Source organism: Calypte anna, chromosome 1 (genome assembly GCF_003957555.1).
Source record: "Calypte anna isolate BGI_N300 chromosome 1, bCalAnn1_v1.p, whole genome shotgun sequence".
NCBI lineage: Eukaryota > Metazoa > Chordata > Aves > Apodiformes > Trochilidae > Calypte > Calypte anna.
The window spans coordinates 156,292,227-156,319,829 of record NC_044244.1 but is presented as its reverse complement, the minus strand read 5'-3'; the positions used below and the strand labels follow the sequence as shown (position 1 = coordinate 156,319,829).

The window sequence follows — 27,603 nt, the reverse complement described above, 5'->3', positions numbered from 1 at the left end:
TTGAACTTCTTCCACACTTAACCACAATACTCTCTTAAAAAGGGGAAAAAACTGAAAGAGAAACCTGGATAGCTGGTGCTGCTGAAAGTGCTTCAGTAAAGCAGATCATGCACATGTCATCAGCATCTTGTTTCAGAGTTGTAGCATTCTTATCACAGCCATGCAAGCATGGCAAACAGTGCTCTTCGTTCTTAACGCCTCCACAGGGATGGCCACAGGCATGTGTCTTGCTGCAGGCAATTTTAGCATACTCCTATTAAAAGTAAATAATTATTTTTTTTCCCTTTCCACTGAATGGTTCGGTACAGTTATGCTTTCTTAAGGATTGATGGTTTGTGCAATAAATGAAGACAAAAAAAAATCAGGGTACATCTTGTCCATTGCCACAGCAGGTGCCTGGGAAAAGCTGCACATCTTGTGTTCTTGAAGGAGAACCAGCACCTTTGCTTACTTACATTACTCCTGAATAGCAGTGGTATAATGAAAACATAATTTTTAATAATTTTAATATAAGGAAAAACATCCATGCATACTCTGTATGTTAACTCCTTCCTGCACAAACACTGCTTGCCCTGTATCAGCAGCCTTTGAGACACCTGCAGATTTAAGTCCTTCAGGAAAGGAGTGAAATAACCCACTCTTAAGACCATGTTATGAGCTGATTATAAACCAGCATAAAGCACTTTTATCTAGAAATGGTATTTTAACCACCTCTTACTCCTATCCCTAGGTAAGTAGGGAACTTGAAATAGTTGCCCAGAAGCAAACAATTAGCTGAATGGAATTAATTAACAGATGAATTTGCCACACATAAACAGAAATAAACAGGGTGGGATAAGAAACTGGTTAGGATTTGGTCCTCTACCAATTCCACCTGTACTGTGGGGCACAAAATAACTCAAGACAAATGGATACAGTTGACAAACCTGTCCCAAGTCTTACATGTTCTGTGCTTACATAATAAACTGGTTTTGCACAAACTGCTTTTATCAAACTTTCTAGTACAGGAGACTTGATGTTGACAGTGTGTATTTTCCTTTAAACTTGAAATGCTGTTGTGAAAACTTGAGATAGATTTGAAGATGATAATGAAAATACCCAGTATTTTCGTTGACAACTGGTGTTTGTAGCCTGTAATTAAACTAATCATTTACAAACTTGGAAGTTTTTGAATTACAATACAGAATTCAATATTTAAACCTCTTCATGTGAGGAGTCTGATCTAAAATGGACCACAGGGATGGACAATGTTTACTCAAAACAAAAACATGCATTAGATCCTTTAGTCCCCCTTCTACTTATGTAATTAATGACCACAGATATTTGTTAGTACACACCTGGCAATCTGTATCAGAACAAACACTTCCCACTGCTGATAACTCTGTTCCACTCCTACAGCCACAGAAACGACAGGCTTCAGAGCTGCTGGTTGTTGGTTTGCCTGGGTCCACAAAAATAAACAAAAATGAAAATTGTTGTAATGAAACACAAGGGACTGATATGCTAACAACAGACACCTGAACAACAATCACTGTAAATAATGAGAAAAAATAGAAATCCTTACCCAGGTAAACAATTTCATTTTTATAAACAATTAAATGTATTACCCTAAAGCAGGTGAAAACCCCCAACTGTTTTGTTGGTTTGTTTTGGTTTTTTTTTTTGACAAATGCTCATGTAAAAAGGCAGAAATCATCAGGAAAAAGAGCAAGTAATAATAGATGTGCTTTACCTGTCTGTTCTCGGAACTCCACCATAGCCTTCATAGTTTTAGAATCTGCTAATGCCATCAGCCAGAAAAGTTTGGTCCTACCACAACCCTCATGGAGATCAACTTTGATAGCTTCCTCCTCTTCTTTGAATACCTGTCAGGTTAACAGAACAGATAATAAATAGCATCCCTATCTTATTTTTGTCACTTTTATTTTTCATCAGATGTCTTACAGATCCTGTGGAGTTCGTTTACTCCAAGCTATTTTTCTTCTATGAATTCCATAATTTAGATTAGATTTTAGGAAGAAATACTCTTCTGTGAAGGTGGTGAGACATTGGTACAGGTTGCCTAGATAAAACTCCTCCCTGGAAGTGTTCAAGGCCAGGTTGGATGGGGCCTTGAGCAACCTGGTCTGGTGGGAGGTGTCCCTGCCCATGCAGGAGGGCTGGAACTGGATGACTTTTAAGGTCCCTTCCAATTCAAACCATTCTATGATTCTGTGGTAGTTTGTATAATACTGGAGAATGGATAAAGGTTTTGTGTTTTTAAAAATAAAAATAAATAAAATCAATGCTTGAGCTAACATGACCAGGAAACAATAGTGCAGCAATGCTAAGAGAGCTGCACAACATTTTTTTCTAATTTTAAAAATATAGAGCTTGGGCTTCCTAAGTACTATTCAATTCATCCAAAATGCCCCAGTATAAGCACAAGATAACATTAGATATATGTTCAAATAACTATGCTAGTAGTTTATCAAAGCAATACTGATAATTATGGATTTAATGATACATACCATGTATAATTATATAACTGTGTAATACTAATTTTTTTTTACTTTCACATAAACACAGAGTAGATAAGTTCAGCTACAATGAAATATAAAATTTTTGCTAAATCAGAAAGTCTGCACAAGATCCTTAGTGGGCTTAAAAAAGTAAAGTCTGTATCTAGTTCTGTAAGCAGCTCTGTTTTCATTCACCTCATTTGCAATGCAGTAGAAGTTAAGATTTTTATGGGGTATGGATGCATATACCCAATTCAAACTTTGTTTTCATTCTTACTATAATCAGGAAAAAAAGCCCTAATTGCTTTGCAAAGGATTCACACAAGCAGGTCCAAATAACTTACAGGCTGTCTTTGCTTGGAGGGAGAGAAAATACATTAAGGAGGTATGTATATGACAGAAGTTGGAAAAAACCCAGGAAGCTCAGAGAAAACAGGAGACAGGAAATGTGACAGAACTAAAAATTTAAATTGAGGGGATTAACACGAGAGATGTAAAGGTACAGGTGGTGCATAAGAGCAGAAGTTCAAACATGCTTTCAGAAGTAAATAGGAAAATCTGATAAGTAGCTATTTTTGGACAGATTAAAGGAGAGATGTCAGGACTTCTATGAGGTAAGAACTTACTTTTTATCAACTGTATTCTGAACAGGCTATATAGGAGAAATCAGAAAAATGAATCAGACTAGACCATGCTGTGCCAAGACAGAAGAGTAGACATACAATCATCAACTTAGGATGACAAAACAGGACAATTTCAAAGGGGACTGCAAAGATTCTGGCTAAGAAATAGAAGATAACAGATCCACGTGGAACTGCTGCAAATGCTGAGGCACCAAGATCTGTAGAGTGAGACTCAGTGCCAGTGACCTGAGGTTTACATCAGACATGCTCTACAGTAGCTGATCCCTTGCTGAACCACCACTAGCAGTGTGTCCCTGCATCTCTCTTTTGTTGTTGTCTGTAGTTTCATTTGAAAGGAATGCAGTTCATGCACTCCAAGGCTCCTCTGTAACACAAATCAAAGCATGGTAATGAGATAAGGAGATCTGCTTCAAAAGCCCAAACTGAAAAGCCTGATCCTAACTCAAAAGCAAATGTGGATGCACTCTAAAAGAGGGAGAAGAGGAATGATTTCCATTGAATTAACTTTATTGACAAGGTTTATTACTTTAGCCTACAAAGTAATAAGTGGCCGTAGGGAAGGCGAAAATTAAAGACCCCAGAAAGCACAAGAGAATAGTGTCAAGAAAGAGGAAACGTTCGGTAGCTTAAAAACTAAAGGCATCTTGAACATTAATTTCTATGGGAAAAAGAAGCATTTCAAGGAGAATGTAGTTTCAGGTTCAGAGATGAAAAGGATAAGAGAATAACACAAAAGGATACTAATTAGCAGAATACAAAGCAAACTAAAACTTATCTAGGGAAGTGAAAGAGGAAGTATCTCTTTCATTCCTAAAAACAAACCCAAAAGAAATCAGGAAATTTCCAAGATTATGGATATGACAGCATATTTTTCTGTAAAAAGACAGTGAGAACTGGAGTAATGCTGAAAAGTTAAGAGAAGACTGACATAAGGAAATCAGTAGGAATATTTGCTGCCAAGTAGTCTCCCTGGATATTAAAAAAAGTATGTACCCTAAAAATAAAGGGGTTGACAAGCACTGATTCAGGTGCTTGTCAGGTGCAAGTACAGAAAATTGAATTTAACAGGAATAAAGAACCAATAGATAATTAAGAAAAGTCTTTACACTTCCTAGATTTTCCTATAAAGTGTTTCTAAACAGTGTTAAATCAAGACTGAAGGAAGGTGATGTAGTTCAATGCTTAGAATTAGGGACTGCTACATGAGTTTCCAATCTTCTTCAAAGATAAAGGAGAATTTAACTAAAACCAACTACAAAGAATTAAATGGAAACTTATCTATCCCACCACAAGCACAAAAGAAAATACTACTTTCAGATTTGGTTCTGCTTATATATTAATTGGGAAAATGCACACAGTGTATGCAGTGCATACAACATATCACATCCACCCTACCTGTCTCTGATGAGTTTTTGTTCGCCGGTGGAGATGAAGGAATCGGTCACAGTCTGTACACAAATTCCCACAGACGTTACATAAAATGATTGCAGCAGTTTCACCATCATCGTGGTTATCACACATTGGCTGAAAAAATTAAGAAAAAAATTAGAAAATAATTGTCTCTTTATTAAACCCCTTTATTTCCTTTCAGCGTCTATTGTTATTGTCCCCAAGTCAACCCCACCAATTAATAAGGGAAAATAAAGAGTTTGTTTAGACTATTAATTGTATCTTTAGAACAATTACGATCTAAACAATTACTCCTAGATGGAAATAGTCCAAATTTACTGCATCAGTTCTTCTGATATTCTTCATCTGATAGTTTCACTGATGTAACAGAAACATAGTTTTTCAACAATGCAGTTGAGACATCATTTCACCTAGTGTATATTTATGTGGTAACAATGGGTTACAGTCATGTTAAGAGAAACGTTTGGAGATTTAAGTGCTCAGGTAAGTCAATATGCATGATCCCCTAATTACTTTGCTATGGCATGTTATTTTGCTGAAACATCTTATCAAACACATAGGTTACCTATAACTTGGAGAGAATACAGTCAAAGTAACAATTTTCAAAATGCACCATAAGATTAAGTTGCTCTATGATTTACATTAATTTTTAAAAATAATATAATTATGTACTGCAATTCAAAGTATCTGACTGATTTTGATATGCATGTGTCTGAGAACAAGTTTCCATCATACTCCCAGAACATGTGGTTTCCTTGATACTGCTCATGCAAACTAAACCAGAATCCTTCCATCAGCAGTCCTGGTAAGGGGAGCACAGTCCACACCCCAACATCTGCAAGTTTTGGTATAAGACAGGACTGGGCAATTTCAGTTTCAGACTGGGCAACTGCAGCTGCTGCTGCAGCTCTGTCCCTCCTGTATTCTCTTTCCACCTACACTAAACTGCTTTGGAGGCTTCTTTGCTCTAAGCATCCTCAGTTGCTAGCAGGAAGGCACAGTCTTCCCTTGCCTCACACAGGGATCCACCTAACCAAGTTATAAAGAGATTAACTTCATTATTTTGTTCTTTCCAGATTTGTATTAAAAACAAAATAAACCAAACTTTCTGTGATACAAAAAATATAGACAGAAACTCAATCAATCCATTATACTCCGTATTGAATTTGTAAATTTTCTGAGTAAATGTTAGCATTACTAAATTCAGTTAGAAAGAGTTTCTCTCTCTTGGGGCTATCACTCTCTACTAAGATGGGCAAGAGAAACCAAAATTATAGAAAAGTTACTGAGGAATATAAAAGAATTTACTTCATTATGTGAGAGAGATGCAGATAGAACGAAGAAAGCTGATAAGAGGATGTTGTATTGACTGAGTTTATCTACTCTCTAAATTCCACCCTACAGGTAATGAGGAAGGCCTTGCTTCATCCTGAATACGAGCAGAATTGCTTACTGTTTGAACTTGGAATTCTTGTTTCCTCAGGAGTGATTGTCTAAACCACAAATACTTCAAACATGTACATACAATCTCCACTGGGGAAAACAGGGAGGAATATGGTTAGGCCAAGTCTACCTTTCCCTATTGCTATTCTAAATTATTTGACTACTGAATAAATAAAAATAAAGATACAATTTTCAGTCTTACCATCTGTTTCTGCTGTCCATCCTTTCCCATCCATCTTCCTGAGGATAGTCTATCAACATGGTCCTGATCAAGTACACAGAGGGATGCTAAGGCCAGCCACAGCTATTGATAAGCAAAGTAGAACACAATGGTTTAGAAATACCAAGAAAAAAAGCGCCAAATACTAAAAACTAACTTTGGCAGACAGGAACATCACTGTTGCCTGCAAAGTGTATCAATGTTGGCTAAAGCTCACCCACAGAACAAGATTTTTCTTTTCCAAAAGAAGTCAAGCACACAATAGAACTTACTGTACTTTTGGAACCTTGTATCTTTCAGGTGTCACTTTATGGTCATAAATGCAGTAGTTAGCACAGAAGAGAGAAAACGTGAAGAATGAACAACCAGAGTGCATTATAAATATGGCAAATACAGACTTGCATATCACTCCCCAAAATTGCAGGCTTTGGGGGAGAGGAAGAAATTGATGGGCATAGACTAAAAAAGCAACTCTAAGCAACAAACTTTAGCTCAATGAGATTAGTTTCGCTATGTTCTCTATGTATTTCTCTATGTATTTGAGATTACCAAGAAAAGGGTTCTGAGCTATCTATTCTTCAGAGGAAGTTTTTGTCTCTTCCTTCCCCTTGACTGAAAACCTGAAGAGATGAGCTACATGAGCATCATTTGTTCATAGGCCTGCAACCCAAACTAAATGCACTTGACAGATGCATTTTACAATGCTACTTGATCTAAGGTTTGATTTGAACAAAACAAAATTTAATTGAAGAACTCTACTGTACTCCCCTCAGATATGCAGACCTCTGGGACAGAGCTAAGTTCCTTCACAAGGAGAGTTAGGCTGATGTGCAGAGCTCCTCTGAGACATGATTGAACTAACAAAGTGACAGCAGGAGCCAGTGGTACTCAGATCATGCCTTCCAAAGAGGAGAGAATACAGGAGTCCGGAGGTAAAAAGGACATCTGGCACTGCCTTTTAAGCTGGAAAACTGTGTCAGATGCTTGTATTCGTGGCAAATCTCTTTTCTTTTTTCCCATGTGAGCATGTTTGAGAAGCCAAAATCTAGACTTCCTAACATAGTAGGAATGTCATAATTTAAAAGTATTCTTTTTGTGGTAATTCAAGCAATCTATTAAGGTTAAGTTAGTCCAAGTTTCTGTAAGAGTTGTGGAAGAAGTAAAGACAAAAAAAATACCCTAGGTAAATATGAAAATTGATCTGCAAATAAGTTTTCATTTTGTGACTAAAGCACAGGTGAAGCTTAACTTAGTTGTCCTACAGAATGTAGGACATTTGTTACTGTATTTGTAAGAGCCTTGAGATGTGGCAGCTGATAGCCTACAAGTGAAACCACTTAAAATAATCCTGTAGAGAGCTGGAAAAAAACAGCTGATACACATTGTGCAATTTTCCACCCAGATGATCTCAAACTTAGTGAAAGGGAAGTACCACAAACTTAAAGCAGAGTTCCCTCAAGGATAAAACCCCAACTAAACAAGTGTAACACTCAAGTCTTCAGTACCTGGGAGGTACTCAAGATACATATTTAATAAAAAATTACTTTTACTGGTGTATTTCTGTCACACAGAAGAAAACTCCAACTGCTATGACACAGAGAAAGCAAAACTTTGATTAGGAAAGGGTGATTGCCTTAATGAGGATACCTGTCTATTAGGCACAGAGATTTGGAGAATATGAACTGGATACTGTGTGCACTGTTTTTGAAACAACCTGTAGATGGAAGATTTTTCTAAAATAGAGAAAGGGTCTTGGAGGGACTCCTACTGCATATTTGCAATAAACTAGTGTCAAGTTTAGTAAAGTTCTTACTCTGGTTGTTGCAATGCACCTCACTGGGGATCTGTATTCTTCCTCCATTTTGGTCAGAGCTATGATGGTTTCAGCAATTGCATTTTTTGTCACACGGGACCAAGCTTCTGACAGGTGACCCTATTAAAGGAGAAACCCAGTTTATTACAGCTTTTGTTAAGACAAATTAAAACTGTAATTAGAGCTGCTACAAACAACATTAGGTTAGGATCTCAAGTTAGAATAGAAAAAGAGGAAGTCAGGGACGACTTTGACAAATCAGGTGTCTTCAAATCAGATGGATATAGTGAAAAATACACCTCAAGTAGTCAGGTGGCTGACTGAGGTAGTCTCTGAGCAACTGTTGGAATAAATGAATTGGAGTAGGTAGAGGGGATAAGATTTGAAGAATAAAAGGGCAGATTCCTCTTCTCGCCCTCCAACCCCTACATACAGCACCCAAGAAAGAAAGATGCAGAGTTGGAGCACAAATAAGAGACTGTGAACAACACACAGATTACAGTAAATTCCTAAAGAGATCAGCTTCACTTGCCTAGCTTGACCTTCCTGAATTCACTCCACTGTTTCTATATTTGAAAGAAATTAAGGAGTACACAGGAAACACAAAAACTTTTTCCTTTTCAACTGGAGTTCTGAGTGCTCATGACATAAAAAAATAGGTTTTAAGTTAATTATTAAGAAAATGACACATAATTAATGCTTACCTCTTAAATTTCTGTTACCAGTGTCTTATTTAAAAACTGAATTTCTGTTTAGCAGAATCAGTAACTCTCTCCTACTGCCCCAAAGCCTGGACTTTACCCAGAATAGTGTACCTTTTTCTTCTTGTCACTAATATTTAACAGCTCAACCCAACAGTAACTGTCTTAGAAAGCAATGAAAAAAAATGTACTTTTCATTATCAGAAATATTTAAATATCATCCACACATTTAAAGGATAGAAACTTACTGCTGCCATATCTTTAATGAGTTTAATAATTATCTCTGAAATCTGTGTAGGTGTTGAACCCTTCATCCACCAATGGCTCTCACCTCGCCGAATGTAGCTGCAAAGGACATATGGTAACAACACAAAGTCAATCCAAGTAATTAATTATTTGTCAAAAATCCACCACAAAGAAACAGTACACATATTCAGCATATGGTAGGTTGTGTTTTTTTTCTTTTTTTAAAATGCAGCTCACTTAATAACATGACTCATACTGTCAAAGCATTACACAATTTTTTCCATTTGTGAAACAAAGATTATAAAAGCCAACATAACTTACTTCAAACAATGTAATTATTTTGTGCCTTCAACTTAAAAATATATGCATATCTGAAAACAAACCTGGAATTGAAGATCATTGGAAGTGTGACTGTAGTAACTCCTTTGCCTGCAGTAGTGCCAGCTGTCCCTGTTATAGTAGTTCCTTTGGCTTTTAGCTGTACAGTGAGAGCTTTGGCAATGCATCCCAAAAACATGTCCAAGATACCTAGTTTATTCCAATCCCCTTTTTCTGTTGAGTGGATGATATCACTTATATCTGCTGGTGGGAGAGACTTCACTCCAATAATACTTGCCAGGCGACTGGGGGTTACCTCGGGCAAAACGCGTCTCAGCAATGATGTGACCTGGAGAAAAAATCAGAACCCCAAAATTCTTACCAAGACAGATGGAGCTTTAAAGAAGAATCACAAAGGGTTTTTTCATCTCAAGTTATGTCACTAAGAAGGACTGAATGCACTTGCTGTACTTAAATGACATTCGTAAGAAATTCTCTAAGTTTTCTGCCTTGAAGTTTTTATTAATATATGCAAGTGAGACAAGGCCTAAGAGTCCAAAAATCAATCTCAAACAAAAGTCGTCAAATATTAACAAAAAATGCCAGGTAACAGTGACAAAGGTGTTTGTACAGATTTGCTTGTACATTACAGACATTTTACCCACTTTGCATTTAATCTTTACATATATATGTATATATGTACGTATATATGTATTTTGAAATTATCTTCAGATGTCAAAAATTCTGTGGTACAACTATCAGAGACACTTGAGGCTTCTGGCAACAAAGTACTGGCCTCCAGGTACAGAGAATCACAATACTCCTTCCCCCCTCCTTTAGTTTTAATTGTAACATTCTAATTGGAATTTTTTGCAATGGAAATCTGTGCCAATTGCTCTGGATCTAACAGGAGTTGCCTTCAAATTAGATGCTCCAACCTTAACAGCTGGTGGGGCAGGGACTGAAATTGAGTGTATGATGCAAAGGTTGACCCAAATCAGGGATCTATGAAAGCTTAAGGAGTTAACATTTCAGATCTTATTTCGCAAGCCTTCAATGTTCTTTTGAAAAATAGGACACATTTTTAGAAAAGAACACCCTCAGTATTTTGCATATCTGCATTGTGTCAGAATTACTACGCAGGGCAAGTTGAGATGTGACACTGTAACAGTTCAGAAAATTGGAAAAACCAGGGTACAAGACAACTTCTAAAATAGGAACTATAAATCCACCTGGAGGCAGCACACCAGCTAGCAACAAGCTAGTGTGTTGCTGTACTACAGCAAATGTTATATATTTATATATTGATACGTTTATGTTATGAGTATATACACACACATACACTCAGACATCATTCTAGTTCAGAAAGACACCAATATGAAAGCTCTGCCTGAGGATATCAAGAACAGAATGGAATTGCCTGGTCCTACACTACAACACTCATGACCTGAGAGCAAGACAAAGACAGCAAGGACTCCTGCTAGATCACTAACATGTGCTAACTAAAAAACTCTTATCTTGCCTATAACAACCTATATGGGCGTTACATATGCATCATATGAAATACTCAAACAGCACTGGATTTATAGATCCTGTCCATTTTACAGACATTTCAGCCACGCTCTATTAATTTCAAATCTCATCTCAACCACTGAAGCCTCTGCTTCATTTATTACCATATTTTAGCATGACAGCCATTAACTGTCCCATAATTCTGGCTGTCACTGTGCCTCGAGGTCAAACATAATATTAAAAGTGCAAGAATTAACTATGGCCTCCTCAAACCATGCAAATATTTACTGGGATTTGAAGTACATGTATATATAGTACATATAAATGGAGATATCTCTGTAGCTCTCCCTCAGACCCTTTCCCCATAAAGAAGTGGTAAAAGACCTTACCAAAAAATAGGCAGCCACTGTATTAGCTTCTTTCCACACCAAAAAAACTTAATTGCTTTTTATACAGAATATTTATTTGCAATAAATAATAAATCAGCTTTTAGAGTTCATATATTTGAGAAATGGGAAAGTAACAGCTGACATTTAAAAGGAGCACCTCTGGTCCTTCCAATTTTATGTAGTAATTCTGGATGATGCTTTTATAAATAGACAAATGCAATACATGAACTTTAAGAAGTCTCTTTTTTTGGAATGTAATACATAACACTGGCCTAAATTTAAGTATTGCCAATCACAAGGCAATGCCAATCTCAATCTCAGAATCTGAATTTTCCTCTTACAGAAGAGAATTCTTAGTTATTGTGACAGAAAGGAAATACCTGAACATACATAAGAGACGGGTGAATCTGTTGAAAACTTAAAGAGCAGAGCTACCATGAAGTAAGATTCACTGAATACTGTAAAGTATGGTTCACTGAAGAATCCTTTATAACATCACTCCAAAATGAATGCTGTATGGTCATGCTTAAGACACAAAGAAATGACTGATTGCTCTTGTGCATCCTACATCATTTCACCAACAACCCCTGACCAAGCAAACCCTATGTCCCTCTGATGAGGTTGAGAAAGCAATTTATCCTGCCCTATTCAAAATCCTCCAGAGTAAGGCCAAGAAAGGTGAAGAGTGCTACTACTCAGACAATTCAGATCAGTTTGCTGATTTAGGCTCATGATGATGTTAAGTGTTAATTAAGAAATTTTGGGTTCCTACATCTCAGTTCTACCTCTTGGAGATGAAACATTACAACCACTCAAAAAAGTAAGTTTGCTTTAATTTCATAACTGTAGCTTTCATTTTCTTCAACACTTTGTGTGTCCTAAGAATAATTTTATACAGTCAAAGTGTGCTGCTGCTGCAGTATGTATTTATATATCAAACCCACAAAACTATAATATTAACCCCATTCAAAAACTGTGGAAAAAAGCCCCAAACCTGACACTTAAATTACAAAAAGAGATTCTGGGATTTGTTTTGAAGTGTTCATAAATGTCTACTTGCCCTCTCCTCATGACTGCAGTAACAAATTTAGGTGCTTTATTTACAGTTATTCCCCTCTGCATAACATAGGGACGATGTGATGGGGAAAAGATTTTTGAAGTGATACCCCAAAATTACGTTTCACAAAAGAGTTTAAATGCATATGTCATGATCATGCACACAATTATAGGATTTCTGAAGACTTTTTTCTAGGAGTACCAAAGCAGACAAGTAACAGCCAGCACTGACCTGTCTCTGCACCCTGGGAGAAGCAGTGTGTAGCAGTGAGAAGAGGTCCTGGAGCAGAGTCAGCTGCTGAGCCAGGTACTGCCTGCCTACATTGGAACCACTCAGTGCCAGAACCATTGAGAGCAGCTCAAAGCAATAAGCATCAGAAGCAGCATCTTCATCATTAGGCTGTGAGTTGGCATTCTCTTTGCTGGATATGGCATGCTCCCACTCCTCACGCACACGGGTGGCTTCCATCCGTATGGCCTGGACGATGTGAGCACAAACCTACACACAGAGGTTCCAAATACACAGTAACTCTTAAAAGACTTTTAGAAAGTGAAGGAGGTTGTGTTTACAAACCTTCGTAACTATAGCTATAATGTGAAAGTTCATCTGTGATGAAATAATACATTTAAATTAATAAAATTAATTTTTAAATTCGGAGTACAAATTCAGTTCTTCAGAATTAAGAGCTGAAGGTTTAATACTGAGTTTGCTCATCTTCATTCTGGAAAATATTATTGAAATAAGTCTTTATTATACTTCCCGAATTTTAACTTGCTTTTTATAGAGAACCCAGGTTAAAAAAACCCACAAACACACAAAAAACCCCTCCAAGAAATATATTTACTGAACACCCACAAAGAAAAAAAGAAGAGACATATTGAAAGACTCTCTTTGCTTAGTTTACTATTTAGGAAGCTTAAAAAATTTAGAAATCATGTCTTCATTTTATGAATAGCATGTTAAAAAGTATTTTTAAGAGATTTTAAAGTTTGAAGACAGGTGACAAAAAAGTTGATTCTGAACGACTTACTAACCTAACAAACTTCAAAATTACTCTAATACCCCTTGTACTGCTGTGAAAGTCTACACAGCAACATTTGTCTTGTGATTGGTGTAATAAAGATAATATAAAAGATACTTTTAGAATAAAGTATTCAAAAGAATAAAATGTACTCTAACTACTGCTTTATGTTGTTCAGAAAAACCTGAATAGTTTTTGATAACAGGAATTGGGAGAAAATGTGCAAAACTAAGAACCTAAACATTGTCACTGAATCTGTCCTATAATTTGGTAAGATCTACTATTACACTATTATTATCAGCAAACACTAGTAATTACCATTTTCAACTAATTTCAAAAAGGTTTCTTTTTAAACAAAGTCTAATGGGAAAGGTTTTTTTATCATAGTAAAATAGACTTTTTCAGTGTCAATTTCAGCAGATTTTTTCATACAAAATGCACATTCGAAGTACTTAAAATATATATAAAAAAGATTACAAAGAGCAACAAAAGAACTTAAAGTACCAAGTAAAAGGTACTATATTAACTGAAAATTTGCATATTTATTACAACACAGAAACATTTAATTCTCAAAGCACTTAGAATGAACAAACCTGTTTCTGCAAATTTGTCAGTTTGCTCCGGCTGAATATGATCCCTACCATGTGCTCCTTCAGGTCTGCATCTGATGTTGCCTTCATAAAAAGCATAAATATTAGTTTTAAGAACATTTTTTAATTACTGTAGCAATTAACATGGAATAGCAACAAACATTTTTCTAGAAGTCTGTAGCTTTCTGTTACAGAGATCAATTTGACTGTGGTTAATAAACACCTTCTAGATATATCTATTTTCTTTAGAAGAGGAAATTTGAGCATGAAATAAAATAATATGATTAGTACACCAAAGAAGTGAAGTAAAATTACAGAAGGTTCAGCCTCTTAAAGTTATAGGATGGCTTGGGTTGGAAGGGACCTTAAAGATCATCTTGTTCCAACTCCCCTGAGTGGGTATTGTAGCTTCGTGTAGTTTAACAGAATCAATCATTAAGTACTCATAAAGCAGAGCAGGGAATGTGCTTTTATATATTCCACAATAAAAGAAACAGGGAACACATAATTAAGCTACCAATTAATTAAGTTAGCAGCAGATATGAGAAAAATACACTTTTACAATGTAGTCACGGAGTTCGTGGTTACAAGGTACTGGGCAGAGCCAAGCAATACTTCATCTGAAAAATGAAGTTAATTTCATTGAGGACAGTCCAATTCTAGCTATTAAGCATGACAGTCCAGATATAGTCACCTTTTCAGGATCATTTCTTAAACTAATCATTGATGGAAAACTGTAGAGTACACTATGTAAAAGGATACTAGTGTGATTTCTTAATATTTTTTCTCTAAACATCAACAGAGCCACACTTGAGGCAGAAAATAATAGGCAAGGACTTTTAAGTTGACCATTACTGCAGCTAAGTAATTCTGTAACTGGAGGTTTAATTTGTGCCACCATTGCTATGAAGCCCAATCATCATTTGCTAATAAAAAAAAGTTGATTATGATTATTGTTTTTTAAAAGCAATTTTGACTTTTACTTCTGGTTTGATTTCAAAATTACGTAGCAGAAGACACAGGACAAGTACTGAAAACCATGCTGGATAATTTTTTTCAGCAAAGTATTATTGATAGAACACAAATAAATACATTGTGTACTTTTTCTTCTCCTTCTGGTGAAGACAATAGTGCTTTTTCTTCTTGTTCTGGGGTTGGCTCAGCATCTCCGGAGATGAGTTTTCCAAATACCTGGAAGAAAGACAGTTAAAATTACCTTATCTGAAAGACTAACTTGTGCAGATTTTACACTTATCATTAAAACACAGAGCACTGAAAGTCTACAGTTTATAATAACTTTCAGCATATAGTACCTCATTAAAATCCCACCTGTGATGTAATGAGTCGGAATACTCGCAGCGTCTCTGATTCACAGTTTCTTTGTTGAGCTACACTAGCAGAAATCTGGCCTGCTATCTTAATGCTTTCACCATCTTTCCACCCCAGAATTTTCACTTGTCGAACTCTCAGTGTGTTCTCTGGACCCTTCAATTCAATTTTGATGATGTGATTGTCACCCCCTGGAAGTTCACTTGTTACCCAGCCGATGTGTCTGGAATCCAAGTCTACCTATTAAACAGGAATATAAAGATGGGAACTGACAGTACATCAAATTAAAACAGTCACCTACCTCTAAAATAAACCCATCATATGTCACTGGAACCAATACAGTGAAATACTATGAAAATATACAGTGAAATAACTATGAAAAATACAGTGAAGTACTATGAAATTTTCATTCTGAGCAGCAAGACTATCATGTCTAATTATAAAAATATTCAACCTCATGAATTCAGATGAAAAAAATAATTCTAAAACTTAAAAAAAATACATATAGCCATTTATTTTTTGTTTTCAAAACTATCAGAAATAGTGGCCTGTCCAGCTTATCCTTCAACCAACAGTTCACATATTCAAAAAAATGTTTTGAACTAATGTTTGCTCACTACTTTTAATTAAAAAAAGCCACCATAACTGAAAATATAACATACGATTACCAATCATTATTCCATCCCTATTCACATGAACTCCTTACCAAAGAACCTGTAACCCTGTGGATGCCAATTTCTGATATCCTTATCAAGAGATGCAGGACTTAATAATTTTAAGACTCTAGGAAAACAGATCTCATACCCGTAGGCTGGTTTATTCTTTCACATTTCTGTGCTGATTCTCAGTGTGTCTGCATTGAACTGTGCTGCAGCAGACAGCTTTGTTGGGTTTTTTTAAATACCATGAGCCAGGGTATGGATGATTTAGGGTGTAGTATGTGGGTGTGTTTGAAGATAAGCTTGATGAAGAAGTATAAGAAGGCTACTTGGCAAAGAGGAAGGAAAGTTGAATTAAGTCCTGTCTGTCTTCTGGATGTGAAGCATCCCTGGAAAAATGCACTTTAGGCAGACAGAAACAAGGCCAGGGAGTAACAAGCTAACAAGCTGTATGAACGATCGTAAGTCCAGTGCCTGAGCTTTGCTGTGGCCTTCTTTGATTTAGCTGGATAGCCACACACGTCAAGTCAATCTTCTCACAAAAAAAAAGAGCTCTTCAAGAGGGGCATGTGTCTGTCTGTATTTTACATCTTTATATATACAGACTCACAGATTAATACACACACAGTAACTTTGTCTATGTACATACACACACTCACACTTCACTGTTTAGCACATGCTCACTGCACCAAAGTTTTGTTTTTCAAATTTGTAACATCTTTTAGAGATGTATCTTTGCCTTGAAGACTCAGAGAATATCAAGAGAAAAGCAAACCACCTCTCTGTAACAAAACAATGCTCATTCTTGAAGAATTTTACCACTGATTGTCAATAATCAAACTAGTACAGTTTTGAGCCCAAAATGGTAGTCTTCAGCTACTTGGTGTTAATAACTAACATGGCAGTACACTATAAATGTGTACTAGACCAAATAACTAGAAAAACTCAAGTTGAACATAAATTACTGATTTTCTACTTTCTCATGGTGTTCTGCTTCAGTTAATGCTTTAGATACATTTCTCTGATGAAAAATGATTCCATGAAGCAGATAGTGGAATGCTAAGAAGCCATGCATCAGTATATCTAACAAAGTATAATGCTACTTAGTGGAATTATTTCAGGTATATTCAGAGACTCTAGAAGAAATCAGCTTTTTGGACCTTATAAAATGAAACCTTAATTGTCCTTTCTTCTTGGAAAATTTCTATATGACCTCTTATCCTTTCAGCTGTAGTTATAAAAAAAAAATAAATCTAAGGACCATTTATACTACCCTGTTCTGCTTTAGTGTAAAAACCTCATGAATATTCAGCACATATGATCCAACTCTGTCATTAATAATACGCTATTTTCCAAGATTATGATATTTATGAAATAATTTATCTACCATAAGAAACTGAAACTATTTGCATAGAAAATCTGCTATATACAGTGAAATATGTTGACAATTTTTCAATGTCAACTTTTAAAATGTTTACCTGTTTTATTCTGCAGAGGTCTTCTACTGCCTTGCCAGTTAGGAAGGTCATTGAAGTCACTTTGTTCTGTAACAGACAAGCAAATGAAGACCAGAACACTAAGGACCACTGTATTTCTTCTGTATTAAGAGAGCAGGAATGTAAAAGACAAGTTGTTTCATTACAAAAAGAAAAACATAAAATTATAAAGTGATCAAAACCAAGGGACAAAGAATTCCAAAGCAGCTTCCAAATTAGAATGACAAACTGAACTGGACAATGAAACCAGTGGTTCTTGAGTGATAAATCTATACAATTTTGACTGTGCACCTTCAGTAATACATTTCCCTTTCCTCTTACCCCAAGATCTCTGGAATTGTCTACATGAACACAGACGTAACGTGCGTTGATGCCTTTTACACAGTTAATTGTGATGTTTTTAGTTTTGTTTTTATCTTCATCTCCTGACTCCCAGAAAGTTTCTGTGGACCCATCTGTCAAACTACCGATCATGGCAGGACGGCTTGAAGTTTTGATGTCAACAATGCTGGTGAGGTCTTTCAGGCAAACCACTATACACAGTTCCTGTGTATAATAAAAGCATTTAAAATAAAAGCATTAAAAATCCAAATAACAAAATACAAGTGTTTAAAATAACTGAAGGAACCCCCAAATACAGGCAGTACTTAATTTTTTTTGAGCATACAGACATTTCTGTTCTGAGGAATATGTTCCCTGAATTAAGGAAGAAATTTGGCATTTATTTGTTGAAATCACTCGTCCCTCTAAACAAAAGGAAATATTAATAGCTAATAGGTGAGTATATTAGTAAATACCTAAATGTATTAATAAATGGAATAAAACACTTCAAAGACATTTATCAGGAGTATTTACTTGTGCTTCTCAAGAGTAATAGAAACAAAATACACAAGAAAGTAAGAACTGGAAGTACACAGGATTTAAATATTAACTCAATTAACTGAATGACTGCCTAAATGACCTATAAGAGAGCCCCAAACACTGCAAACAAGTACTTACAAGCACTGCTCCAAAATTTAGGTTTGAGTGACATATAGATTTAGGGTCAACTTTTGAACTGCTACAGCTAAATATGAGAACCAGACTATCAGCAAGAAGATCCCAAACTGAGATATATTCAAGAAAATATGACTTTGCAATAAAAAAGTTCAGTTCAAACAGAGAGATCAAAGGAAGTACAGGCTGTTTGCTTTTGATCTCTGAGAAAGCAGTGGAATACTTGCCTGATTCATGACTTCAAACCCAGACTGAATACTGATACTAAAACTCTCTTCACTATCTCCATCATCAGATTTAGACAAAATATTGTTGATATGATGAAAAACATTGCTCTGGTGCAGGAACTGGTGATCAGATTGTTTGAATTTGAGACTCCAGCACCTGAAACCAGTGGATTTTGAAATGTTAAGTAGAGAAATTATTTGTACTTATACAGTGAACAGAATTATTACTCAATTTATATATTTAAGTGATACACAGGAAGAATTTCAGTTTAAGGCTGCTAATCAGATGACAGATTTCTGAGTATAAGGTATTCCACTACCTTGTACTACACACAGGTATTACAGTATTACTCAGTAACATTCTTTTTTTTCACAATGGATACAGTAGAGAACTTAGGAGCAAATATTTTTTATCTATAAATTATTTCATGCTTTTATTTATACGTATCAACACACGCATACTCTTTAACTTATATCTTTCCTTGCATAAGGATAGACCTGCTCCTCTTCAGATGCACACAGAGGTGTTTCAAACTTCCTATCTACATTGCAAAATCCTTTCATCTATTATGTTACAACATTTCCAGCCTTTCAAGAATTTTCTTATTTTGTGATTACCTCAAGGCCATTTGCTGTAATGCACTACCACTGGGAAGAGACATCATAAGATCAGAGATTGTCTGCAGAAGGCGATGAAAAGTGTGGGGTAATGGGTGAGCTGCTTCACCAGCAATCACTATGTCTGACAGAGGATGCTCACAGACTCTTGTATCTTTTTCCTAAGATGAAAGGCAATTTTATGTTGTTAAGAGACTTTCAGAGAAAAAAGGTTAAATAAATAGCAATAAAAATATTAATGACATTTGGCTTAAGAATAACTGCAACAATTCCACAATGAATGTGAACTTCAAAGCAGTTCATGCCTGAGAATTTTTACAACAACAAGTTATATGTGAACACTAAGCAAAGAATTCAGGAAGTATACTAAATACTACCACATATTTCTCCTGATTCAAAGATGTGAACCATCATATTACAATAATTTTCCAACAAACAAGCAATGCAACCAGAAAAAACATGCTCCAGCTGTTAATGACCTTTTTGATCAGGAAAACCCAATCTTAACAAAATTGTTAATTAAGCTTAGGTTATCAGTCACATTTATGTCACCACTCATGAGTGGTGAGAATGATTCCTAGTAAAGGTGTGTAAGTATCAGAAAGGCTGTTCCCTGGGAGCCAAGGGCAATTGGGCAGTGGGTATGAAGGCAGTGGCAGAGGACCAAAGAGGGTAGGGGTCAGCAAGTTGTATCATGGGGAAGAGTTCAAGAGAAAGAGAAGGAGGTTCTGATCACAATATCCAATTTCAGAAGGCAGAGAAAGAGTCATCTATGAAGGATACAAACTGCTTCCTCGGCTTTTAAAAATAAGATGGGATTCTCCTTGAAATAAAGAACCCAGCTGTGTTCCCCCAACACATTGACATCCAAAGCCCGATTCAGACTTTTTATTTTAAACGCATTAAATTATCTATGCATAGTCGCACAAGTATATTTCCCTTGGACCTCGACTGTTGGACTTTCTAGAAATTTTATGGTGCTATTTGAAATTAATTTTTGGTACCTGTTTACCTAGACAACAATCTTCAAACCAGACATTTCTCTGTATTTTCCCAGAGGGAGTAGTTTTGTCAAGAGCACTCAGCATATGAAGTATGAAGACTGAGATTGAACTCTACACTAAATATAAATTATTCAGAACAAATTCAAAGGCTAGGGATTCCCCTTCCCCTCAAGGATCCTATCTACACAGAGAGAATCCTGCTTCCCTGTTCCTTCCACAACTTATTTCACAGTAATTCTTGCATCTTGTTTTCACTTTAGCAAGGGCATTGCCCTTGAAACTACATCTCAGGTGCTAAGCCACTTGTGTTTCTAGATCCCCAGCATTCTCCATCCTTTTATTTTACATAAATTTTACAGAATTTATCACTGGGATTTCTCACCCTGTCCCAGTACATCAAAAGAATATGTAAAAATACTTCCTATGTAAGAAAATTAATCCCAGTCATGGAAAAACACTGAAGAGCATTGGTTTTATTACACTGGGCATGTATATTTATATGGGTGTTTTTACAATATGACCAGACTACTGAAGAAAGAGGTTATGATGTGAATATGTACCACCTGAGTGATAGTTAACATTAGCTAAAAACTGTTGCCAGTTTCTTATATGCCATAAAATTGCTCATCCTAGGCAAATGACCGTGGGGAATTTTTTTAAGTTCCTCCCCTCCATTAGAAGAGAAGCAACAGTCCCACCAGAGCTAAAATGTTGGATTTTAACATTCCTTTATCTTTCAGTAGTAATTATCCAAACTACAGGTAAGACAAAATTTATTTATTCTTTTACATAGTAAAGGTTCTTATTTTGGAGGCTGACCAGCTTTAAGGACCAGTGGAAACACATTTCCCTCACTCTCGTAGTGCTTTTGATGTAAAATTATCAAAGGTAAAAAATTGTAGGAGCCAAGCACAGAAATACTCAGAGTATAAAACACAGAGTTACTGCTGATCAGCTTTAATGTATTTATACAAGAATTTGGCACACTTGAAAATAAATAAATAAGAATTATAAATCTGCATGGTGATAAAGCAACACGGAAAAGTTTATATCCCACATAAAGTTTAGGACAAGATTAAAGTAGCTTACTAAAAAACTGTAGCAATTTACCGGAGCTGCCACGCTTAAAATACACATTTCAGACTTCTAAATTCAAATCTGGATTAAACTTCAAGTGATAATACTACCCTGGCCTTACTAACCATGCTACCACGTTTTTTTGAGCTGTTTGTTGTGGACATGATGTTTTTGATTAGCTAAATGCAGAAGAGGTTGCATGAAAATACTTTTTGGAGGAGTGGGATGTTCAGAAATAACTCCAGATTTTTCTTACATCACTAAACCAACTGTAACTAGGGCATATATAGTTACTTTTATATGCAATTATTTTTATATATATATAGAATTACTTAAGTAACTATAGGTTTTCAGAAAAGACTTTTCTTAGAGCACTGAAAGACAATGAAGACTATACAAAGCTCTGAAAAAGATTTTCTCTTTTCTCTCATCTTTCTGGGGGGCAAAGGCAGAAAAAAAGCAAACAGTAAATATTTTGTTACTGAATTAGCAACGTGTTTGTGGGGTTTTTTCTTCTTCTTTCCCATGAATACTGACAGAAATAATGCATTAAAAGACTGTAATTTGGTGATTTTGAAAAAAAATTTGGTGATTTAAGAAGAAAAATTTATCTGACTGTCAAAAGAGTTCATCTACCATTTAAGACTAAGAATTTTTATTCCAAAAATAAGGTTCTGTTTCAACGAATTCAGATTGAGTGTGTGTGGGTTTTTTGTGTGCGTTTTGGTTTGGTTTTTACATATAATAAAAGTATTTTTAAATTGACTATGAAATTCACAGAGATACTGTATTTACAAAAGGAATGCTAAACCTCACTTACTTGTTCTGCATTTTCTTTATTTGATTTATTTTCTTCATCCTCCTCTTCTTCAGGCTCTACAGGTGAAGGAGTCAGAGAGGCCACAAAATGCCATAATATATCATGAAGAGAAGTTGTTTGAATGACATTACAAAGAAGCCAGTTAAAAGCCTAAAATCAAACACACACAAGGAGTTATCAATTGGTTAAGCAAACCTGGAATAAAACAATGTCTTAAACCATTTCTGTGAAGACGTGTACTGGCAAATAACAACACAGAAGTCTTCAAGACATTGCTCTGGGGTTAAAATAATTAATCAAAATGACAGCTATTACAGAGGACATAGCAAAGTAATTCATAGGAAACATGTTCAAACCTAAATTATTTGAAAAAAGCTTTAAGCATTAAAAAGCAAGTTGTTATGTATTTTCAGAGACTAGTATAGGACGAGTTGGAAGCATTCCTTACTATTCAAATTGGTTAACAAAAGAAATCTCCTTTTTAATTTAGAATTCTGTAGGTTGAGATTTGGTTTCCTTGTTAGGTCTTTTCCAATTAAAAAAGAATTAACATAGGGAAAAAAAATAAAGATTGCAGCATTCTTATATTTTTCTAAAAGCAGCAATACTTTTGCATGTTGATGTTTGGAAATTTGATCAGTGGGGCTTTAACAGTAAAGGTGTTTTCTACTTTGTCTGAGAAAATCCAGCTGTCTTTTCACACATTACAAACACCTGAAAAACACACATTCTATGTACAACTACAGAAGACACTATACAAAATTAACTTAAAAAAGAAAAAATAAACCAAAACCAGGATGTTTCTTGCAGCTTTTACTGAGGCAACTGATTTTTAATAGATCTCTTGGTCTAGCTAAATAACAGGGGTAACATTCAAACATCTCAGGAGGCTGTGAAATATCCAGATGCTACCAGCATCATAACAATTCTGAGCAACAGAATACCTAATACAAGGTTTGAAAAGGAATGGCAAGGAGAAAACAGTATGTGCATAATTGATTTCTCAGCCTTAACAATACTTTTTTATCAGATATTTTCTACATAATAGGCATATTAAGAAGAAAGTCTACAGCCAATAATTTTGCATTCATAACTCCTGGAGTTAATTATACAAGTAAGCAAACTTTTAAAATATCACAAAATCATCATTTTTTAACCTATCCAAAAATCATTTTTGAAAAGTCTGAGAAAGAATTTACATGTCTTATTTTAATCATAAAAGATCCAGTAGTACATTAATACCTCCATGGCAAAGACTCTGCATGCAGATTTCCTTAAGGCTTGTTTCATTGCTATTTCAAGTCCTTCCAGATCATGATGCTGTATAACAAATGCCAATACTGGCCACTGGAAATTTCTCTCTCCTTTGGAAAGAGAGCTGTGGGCGGAGATTAACCGAGAAAGTTCAGGAGATGGATGTCTCAGGAGAGAGGACCCCACTTCTATTCAAAAGCATAAAAATACGTGTACATTAGATTCTTTGTGCATTTTAATTTTATAGCCACAGAAAAAGAAAAAAAAGCCACAGAACAATTTTAGAATTGGTATTTTTGCTCATTTTTTTCTATGAGAAAACTGCATTAAAAAAAGCAACGTGGAAAAAGAAAACACCTCTAACTTATAGCAAGCAGAAAAGATGCACCACGCATTTCAGAAAAACAGCAATTCTGAGCTGTTCTTAGGCTAATCCTCTGTAGATTAACAAAGAGCTAAAAATCCATTGCATCTATTTATAAAAGACTACATTTGTCTACAGTTTCCAAGAAGAACTGCAAATCCAGTGTCACATTCTTGAATGTTTTTTCACTGCTTCTGATGGCTGTGCTCTTACCCGCATCCCCGCTGTTGACTCTTCTCCTCGGGATTGCCTTTACACGCGCTGGCAAAATCGAGTGCTGCTTGTCATATTCTGATGCAACAACTGAATATGACCTTTGAAAAACTGTGCGCTTCGCAAGGTCTGTATCTGTTATTGGACTGGTTTCCAAACTACGAAGAAATCGGTGAAGTTATAGACATTAATGAACATATAGGGCATACTTGAATTGTAAATGAATATTAAATAAACGCATGCGTTTCATAATGACAGTGGTACTACTGCATAAAGATGATTAAGAGCCTTCTTCTACGCTGGCAAAACAAAAAATTCTGTAATTGTTTGAATTGGATCATAGTAAACATAGTGAGTTAAGAAACTGGTTTAATCTGACAGAAACCACCTAGTACTCTTGGTCCTAGATACCATTTAGTTATATTTCTTCAGTGGTATTTTTACTACCCACAGAACAAAATAGCAACATTTGTTTTAAATAAATATAAGGTAATGAAATTCCCTCCTATTCAAACTGCCCTTCAGAATGAAATCCTGAAAGGAGGGTATCAGCTACTTCCTTCCAAAAAGGCCATTAATCTGCACCACAGTCATTTTTATTAAAGAAGACAAAATCCTTGACCGTATCAATTCTCTTATCAATTCTTCAGTTCCAGAGATTCGTGAAAAAATTGTATTTGTCTTATACGGAAATGTGTAGGCCTGAAGTAAGGACTTTGGATAAATTTTCCTAAGGTATGATGAGAGTCCTTACCAATTTCTGAACAAACTTTTTTCACACTTGGGTTGAAAAACTAAGACTTTTCTGGAGAGAAGCAATTGACACGAATTACAGTCAGAAGTTTCAAATCTGATTTGCAAACTTGTATTGCCAGCAGTTGAAAATATACCTGATTGACATGATATGAGTCACTGAATACATTTTTCTAAGTACAGATTCGTGTATTTTTGGTTTTTTGCTCCCCTTTAAGAAATTGATCTGGGCTGATCTGATACTTCAGCTACTTAACTAGAGCAGCGTTTTCCTTTTTTTGTTAAGTTGGTGCTCTGGTAAAGCTTTAGCTTTGTATGTAGTAGCTAGAACAGTACCTTGGGGGCATGGATTTCATGTTACTCTCTGGCTCTTCAAAGACATTAGGGCTTGCATCAGGAGTAACTGAGATGTAGGGTGCAGGTACTGACGTTGAGCGCAGGTACCTCATCTCATCCTGGAACAGGTTGTCATCCTGGTACCCAACAAAATTTTCATGATGCCTACATCAAATTAGATTTTTAAATTAGTATTAAGGATTACAAACACATTCCTGAAACACAGGCATATACTAAAGCCCTTTGCCAACACTTTTAGCCAGCCAATTCTATTCATCACCTCATGTATTTAAGCTGATTGTGACTTACAAGCATTAGTGGAAAATGGCATTTTCAACAAGCAGCAAGTGGGGACCACCCCTTACTATATTTTAGAATTTTCATTAGGTATTTCAGGCCCAAATGTCCATCCATCATAAACATGAGACAGTGCAGTGAAATCTAGTTAGAAATACCAAGTAAGCACAAGCCATCTGGTTTGCTTTTATTATTTTTAACTGTCAAGAGAGACAAGTAGCACATGCATCTGCTACAAATACATGAAGTTAAACTCTTCAGGTAATTCTAAGTTCTTTGGGAAGAAACTAAACTGCTGTTAAAAATATTTAGCATCCAAAAGCTACTCAGGGTATATTTGATTCTTGGAGCAAATACAATCTAAGAAATTGGGTAAGATTGTAGAAATACAAGAGGAAGAAGAACAAAGATCAAATCGAGTTAGGAAACATGTATTTTTCTATGTTAGCTTCAGTTTAGTTTTATTCACACATTTTCATCCAGCAGTATAAACAGAAGGGTATTAAAATAAATATTCATAAACTTCCTTTAGCTACCTTGCTAGAGTCTGTAGATAGAGACATGGCATTTTAATAGGAAAGTCTTCAGAAATTCCTTCTTTGACACTGGGAAGCTGAGACTGGAATGTTTTTGCAGGGTGATAGCAGAGGATACTGGGCTCAGCAGCACTACTCAGTGACAGTAAATACAGTGCATTGGCTTTAATCACTTGATGAGCTTCCATAGTTGGCAAGGCACGAGGCGTCTTAACTTGCATTGGTTTTCTTCTAGATTGTTTAATCTAAAGACATTTAAAAAAGTCATATTTATATTGTACTTCATCACAGCAACACCTGAATGTCATGCTAAACGTGCTTAATTATTCCTGTTACACAATATTTTGTATTACAAAGTGGCACTTCTATCACTTCTAACTCTGCAGATTTTTAATAAGCAGCTAAAAATTTTGATGCTTGCTGCAGGATGAGTTTCATGTGCAAAAAGTTTCAAGAAACTTAATTTCAAAAATAAAGTTAGATTAGCGTTGCTCTTCATAAAATTAAAAATTTCTCCACTTTGCTTAGTGTTTGGCATGCAATGATATGGATGATTAAGATCATTAAGGGAATTATAAAAAATATAAAGTTCAAACAGTACTCATATTTCAGTTAACAAAACAGAATTTGAAGTTAAATAAACTGACGTACACTTAAAAAAATTAGGTACTACACTGAATGCTGATGTTACACTGAGATAAAAAAATGAACTACAAATTTGAAAACAGCACTAAGGGGAAAAAACCTCGTTAGAAGTAACCAACAAAGTTTCTGTCTCAGTGACATAAATGGATACTCCAAAACCTTCAAAAATTCTGAAATTCCTTTTTTTTTTTTTTAAACTGGCCATATTTTAAAATTGTAAAAAAAAAAAAAAGCATTGTTAAGCAGATAGAAAGCCACACATGTGAAAACCAGATGTGAATACCTTCTCTCTTGCTGCTGCTTGCTTTTCTCGGAGATATTTTTCTCTGCATCGATCGCAAACCAAGTACCAAGTGCTTCCTCCAATTCCACCATCACCACAATTACCAGCCCATCCACCACAGAAATGCCCAATGCTATTATAACCTTGGCCACCTGCATAACGGCCACAACCTACATCAGGAAAAAAGATGGAAAAAAAAGTTACTTCAAAGGAAGGATTATCATACTTATATTACTTATTACTGTATAAAAGGGACAGAGAGGGGGACGGAAGAACGCTTGTCTTTTCCAGGCCTAATTTTCTCCTTTTTTGCATCTTTGAACTGATTAAACACAAAGTGCATGACCATGTGTCCCAGCAGTATTTTCAACAGCTTCCTCCTCAGACAGCTAAGTGATGGTAGGGTCAGTATTATATGTTAGCCAACACTAATTTAACAAACATAAAAAATGTACACCCATAACAAAGCTTAAAAGGGAACGAAGAGCACTCCTTTGCTGATTACTGCTTCTCAAGAAGATTCAGGGCATTGATACCTGCTGAATAATAAAGCTCCCTAATTTTGCTTTAACTTTGCATACAGTGCTCATGTGAGCGCATACAACATCAGCCTGAACTTCAATTACTGGCATTATAATGTTATTTTTACAAGCTAGAAAACACAGAAGGCATTTTGTCACTAGGGCTACTTACTACCAGCTATATTGTAGCTAACCCCTTGTATTAGTGACCCCTTTTCTAAAGAAAACACAACCTAGGTATCCTTTGAACCAAGTTACTAGCTAAGATAAAGCCTAGCTAGCACTGATTTACCTCCTTTTCCTGAAATTA

General features: G+C 35.6%; 1 protein-coding gene across 1 annotated transcript in view; it reads right to left on the bottom strand.

Annotated features, from left to right (window-relative positions):
- The window catches only part of MYCBP2 (MYC binding protein 2), a 173,933-nt gene that overhangs the window by 5,989 nt on the left and 140,341 nt on the right, over positions 1-27,603 (bottom strand). The window contains exons 59-80 of the mRNA XM_030469141.1: positions 26,773-26,942; positions 25,845-26,089; positions 25,012-25,176; positions 23,923-24,080; positions 23,334-23,533; positions 22,092-22,241; positions 19,191-19,351; positions 18,573-18,729; positions 17,671-17,895; positions 17,332-17,397; positions 15,195-15,434; positions 14,958-15,056; positions 13,869-13,949; positions 12,486-12,752; positions 9,362-9,645; positions 8,981-9,077; positions 8,032-8,151; positions 6,201-6,302; positions 4,541-4,669; positions 1,733-1,865; positions 1,338-1,441; positions 65-253 (exon numbers count right to left, since the gene is read on the bottom strand). Of these exons, the coding sequence (XP_030325001.1) occupies positions 65-253; positions 1,338-1,441; positions 1,733-1,865; positions 4,541-4,669; positions 6,201-6,302; positions 8,032-8,151; positions 8,981-9,077; positions 9,362-9,645; positions 12,486-12,752; positions 13,869-13,949; positions 14,958-15,056; positions 15,195-15,434; positions 17,332-17,397; positions 17,671-17,895; positions 18,573-18,729; positions 19,191-19,351; positions 22,092-22,241; positions 23,334-23,533; positions 23,923-24,080; positions 25,012-25,176; positions 25,845-26,089; positions 26,773-26,942 (3,542 nt within the window). The remainder of the gene's footprint in view (positions 1-64; positions 254-1,337; positions 1,442-1,732; positions 1,866-4,540; positions 4,670-6,200; positions 6,303-8,031; positions 8,152-8,980; positions 9,078-9,361; positions 9,646-12,485; positions 12,753-13,868; positions 13,950-14,957; positions 15,057-15,194; positions 15,435-17,331; positions 17,398-17,670; positions 17,896-18,572; positions 18,730-19,190; positions 19,352-22,091; positions 22,242-23,333; positions 23,534-23,922; positions 24,081-25,011; positions 25,177-25,844; positions 26,090-26,772; positions 26,943-27,603) is intronic.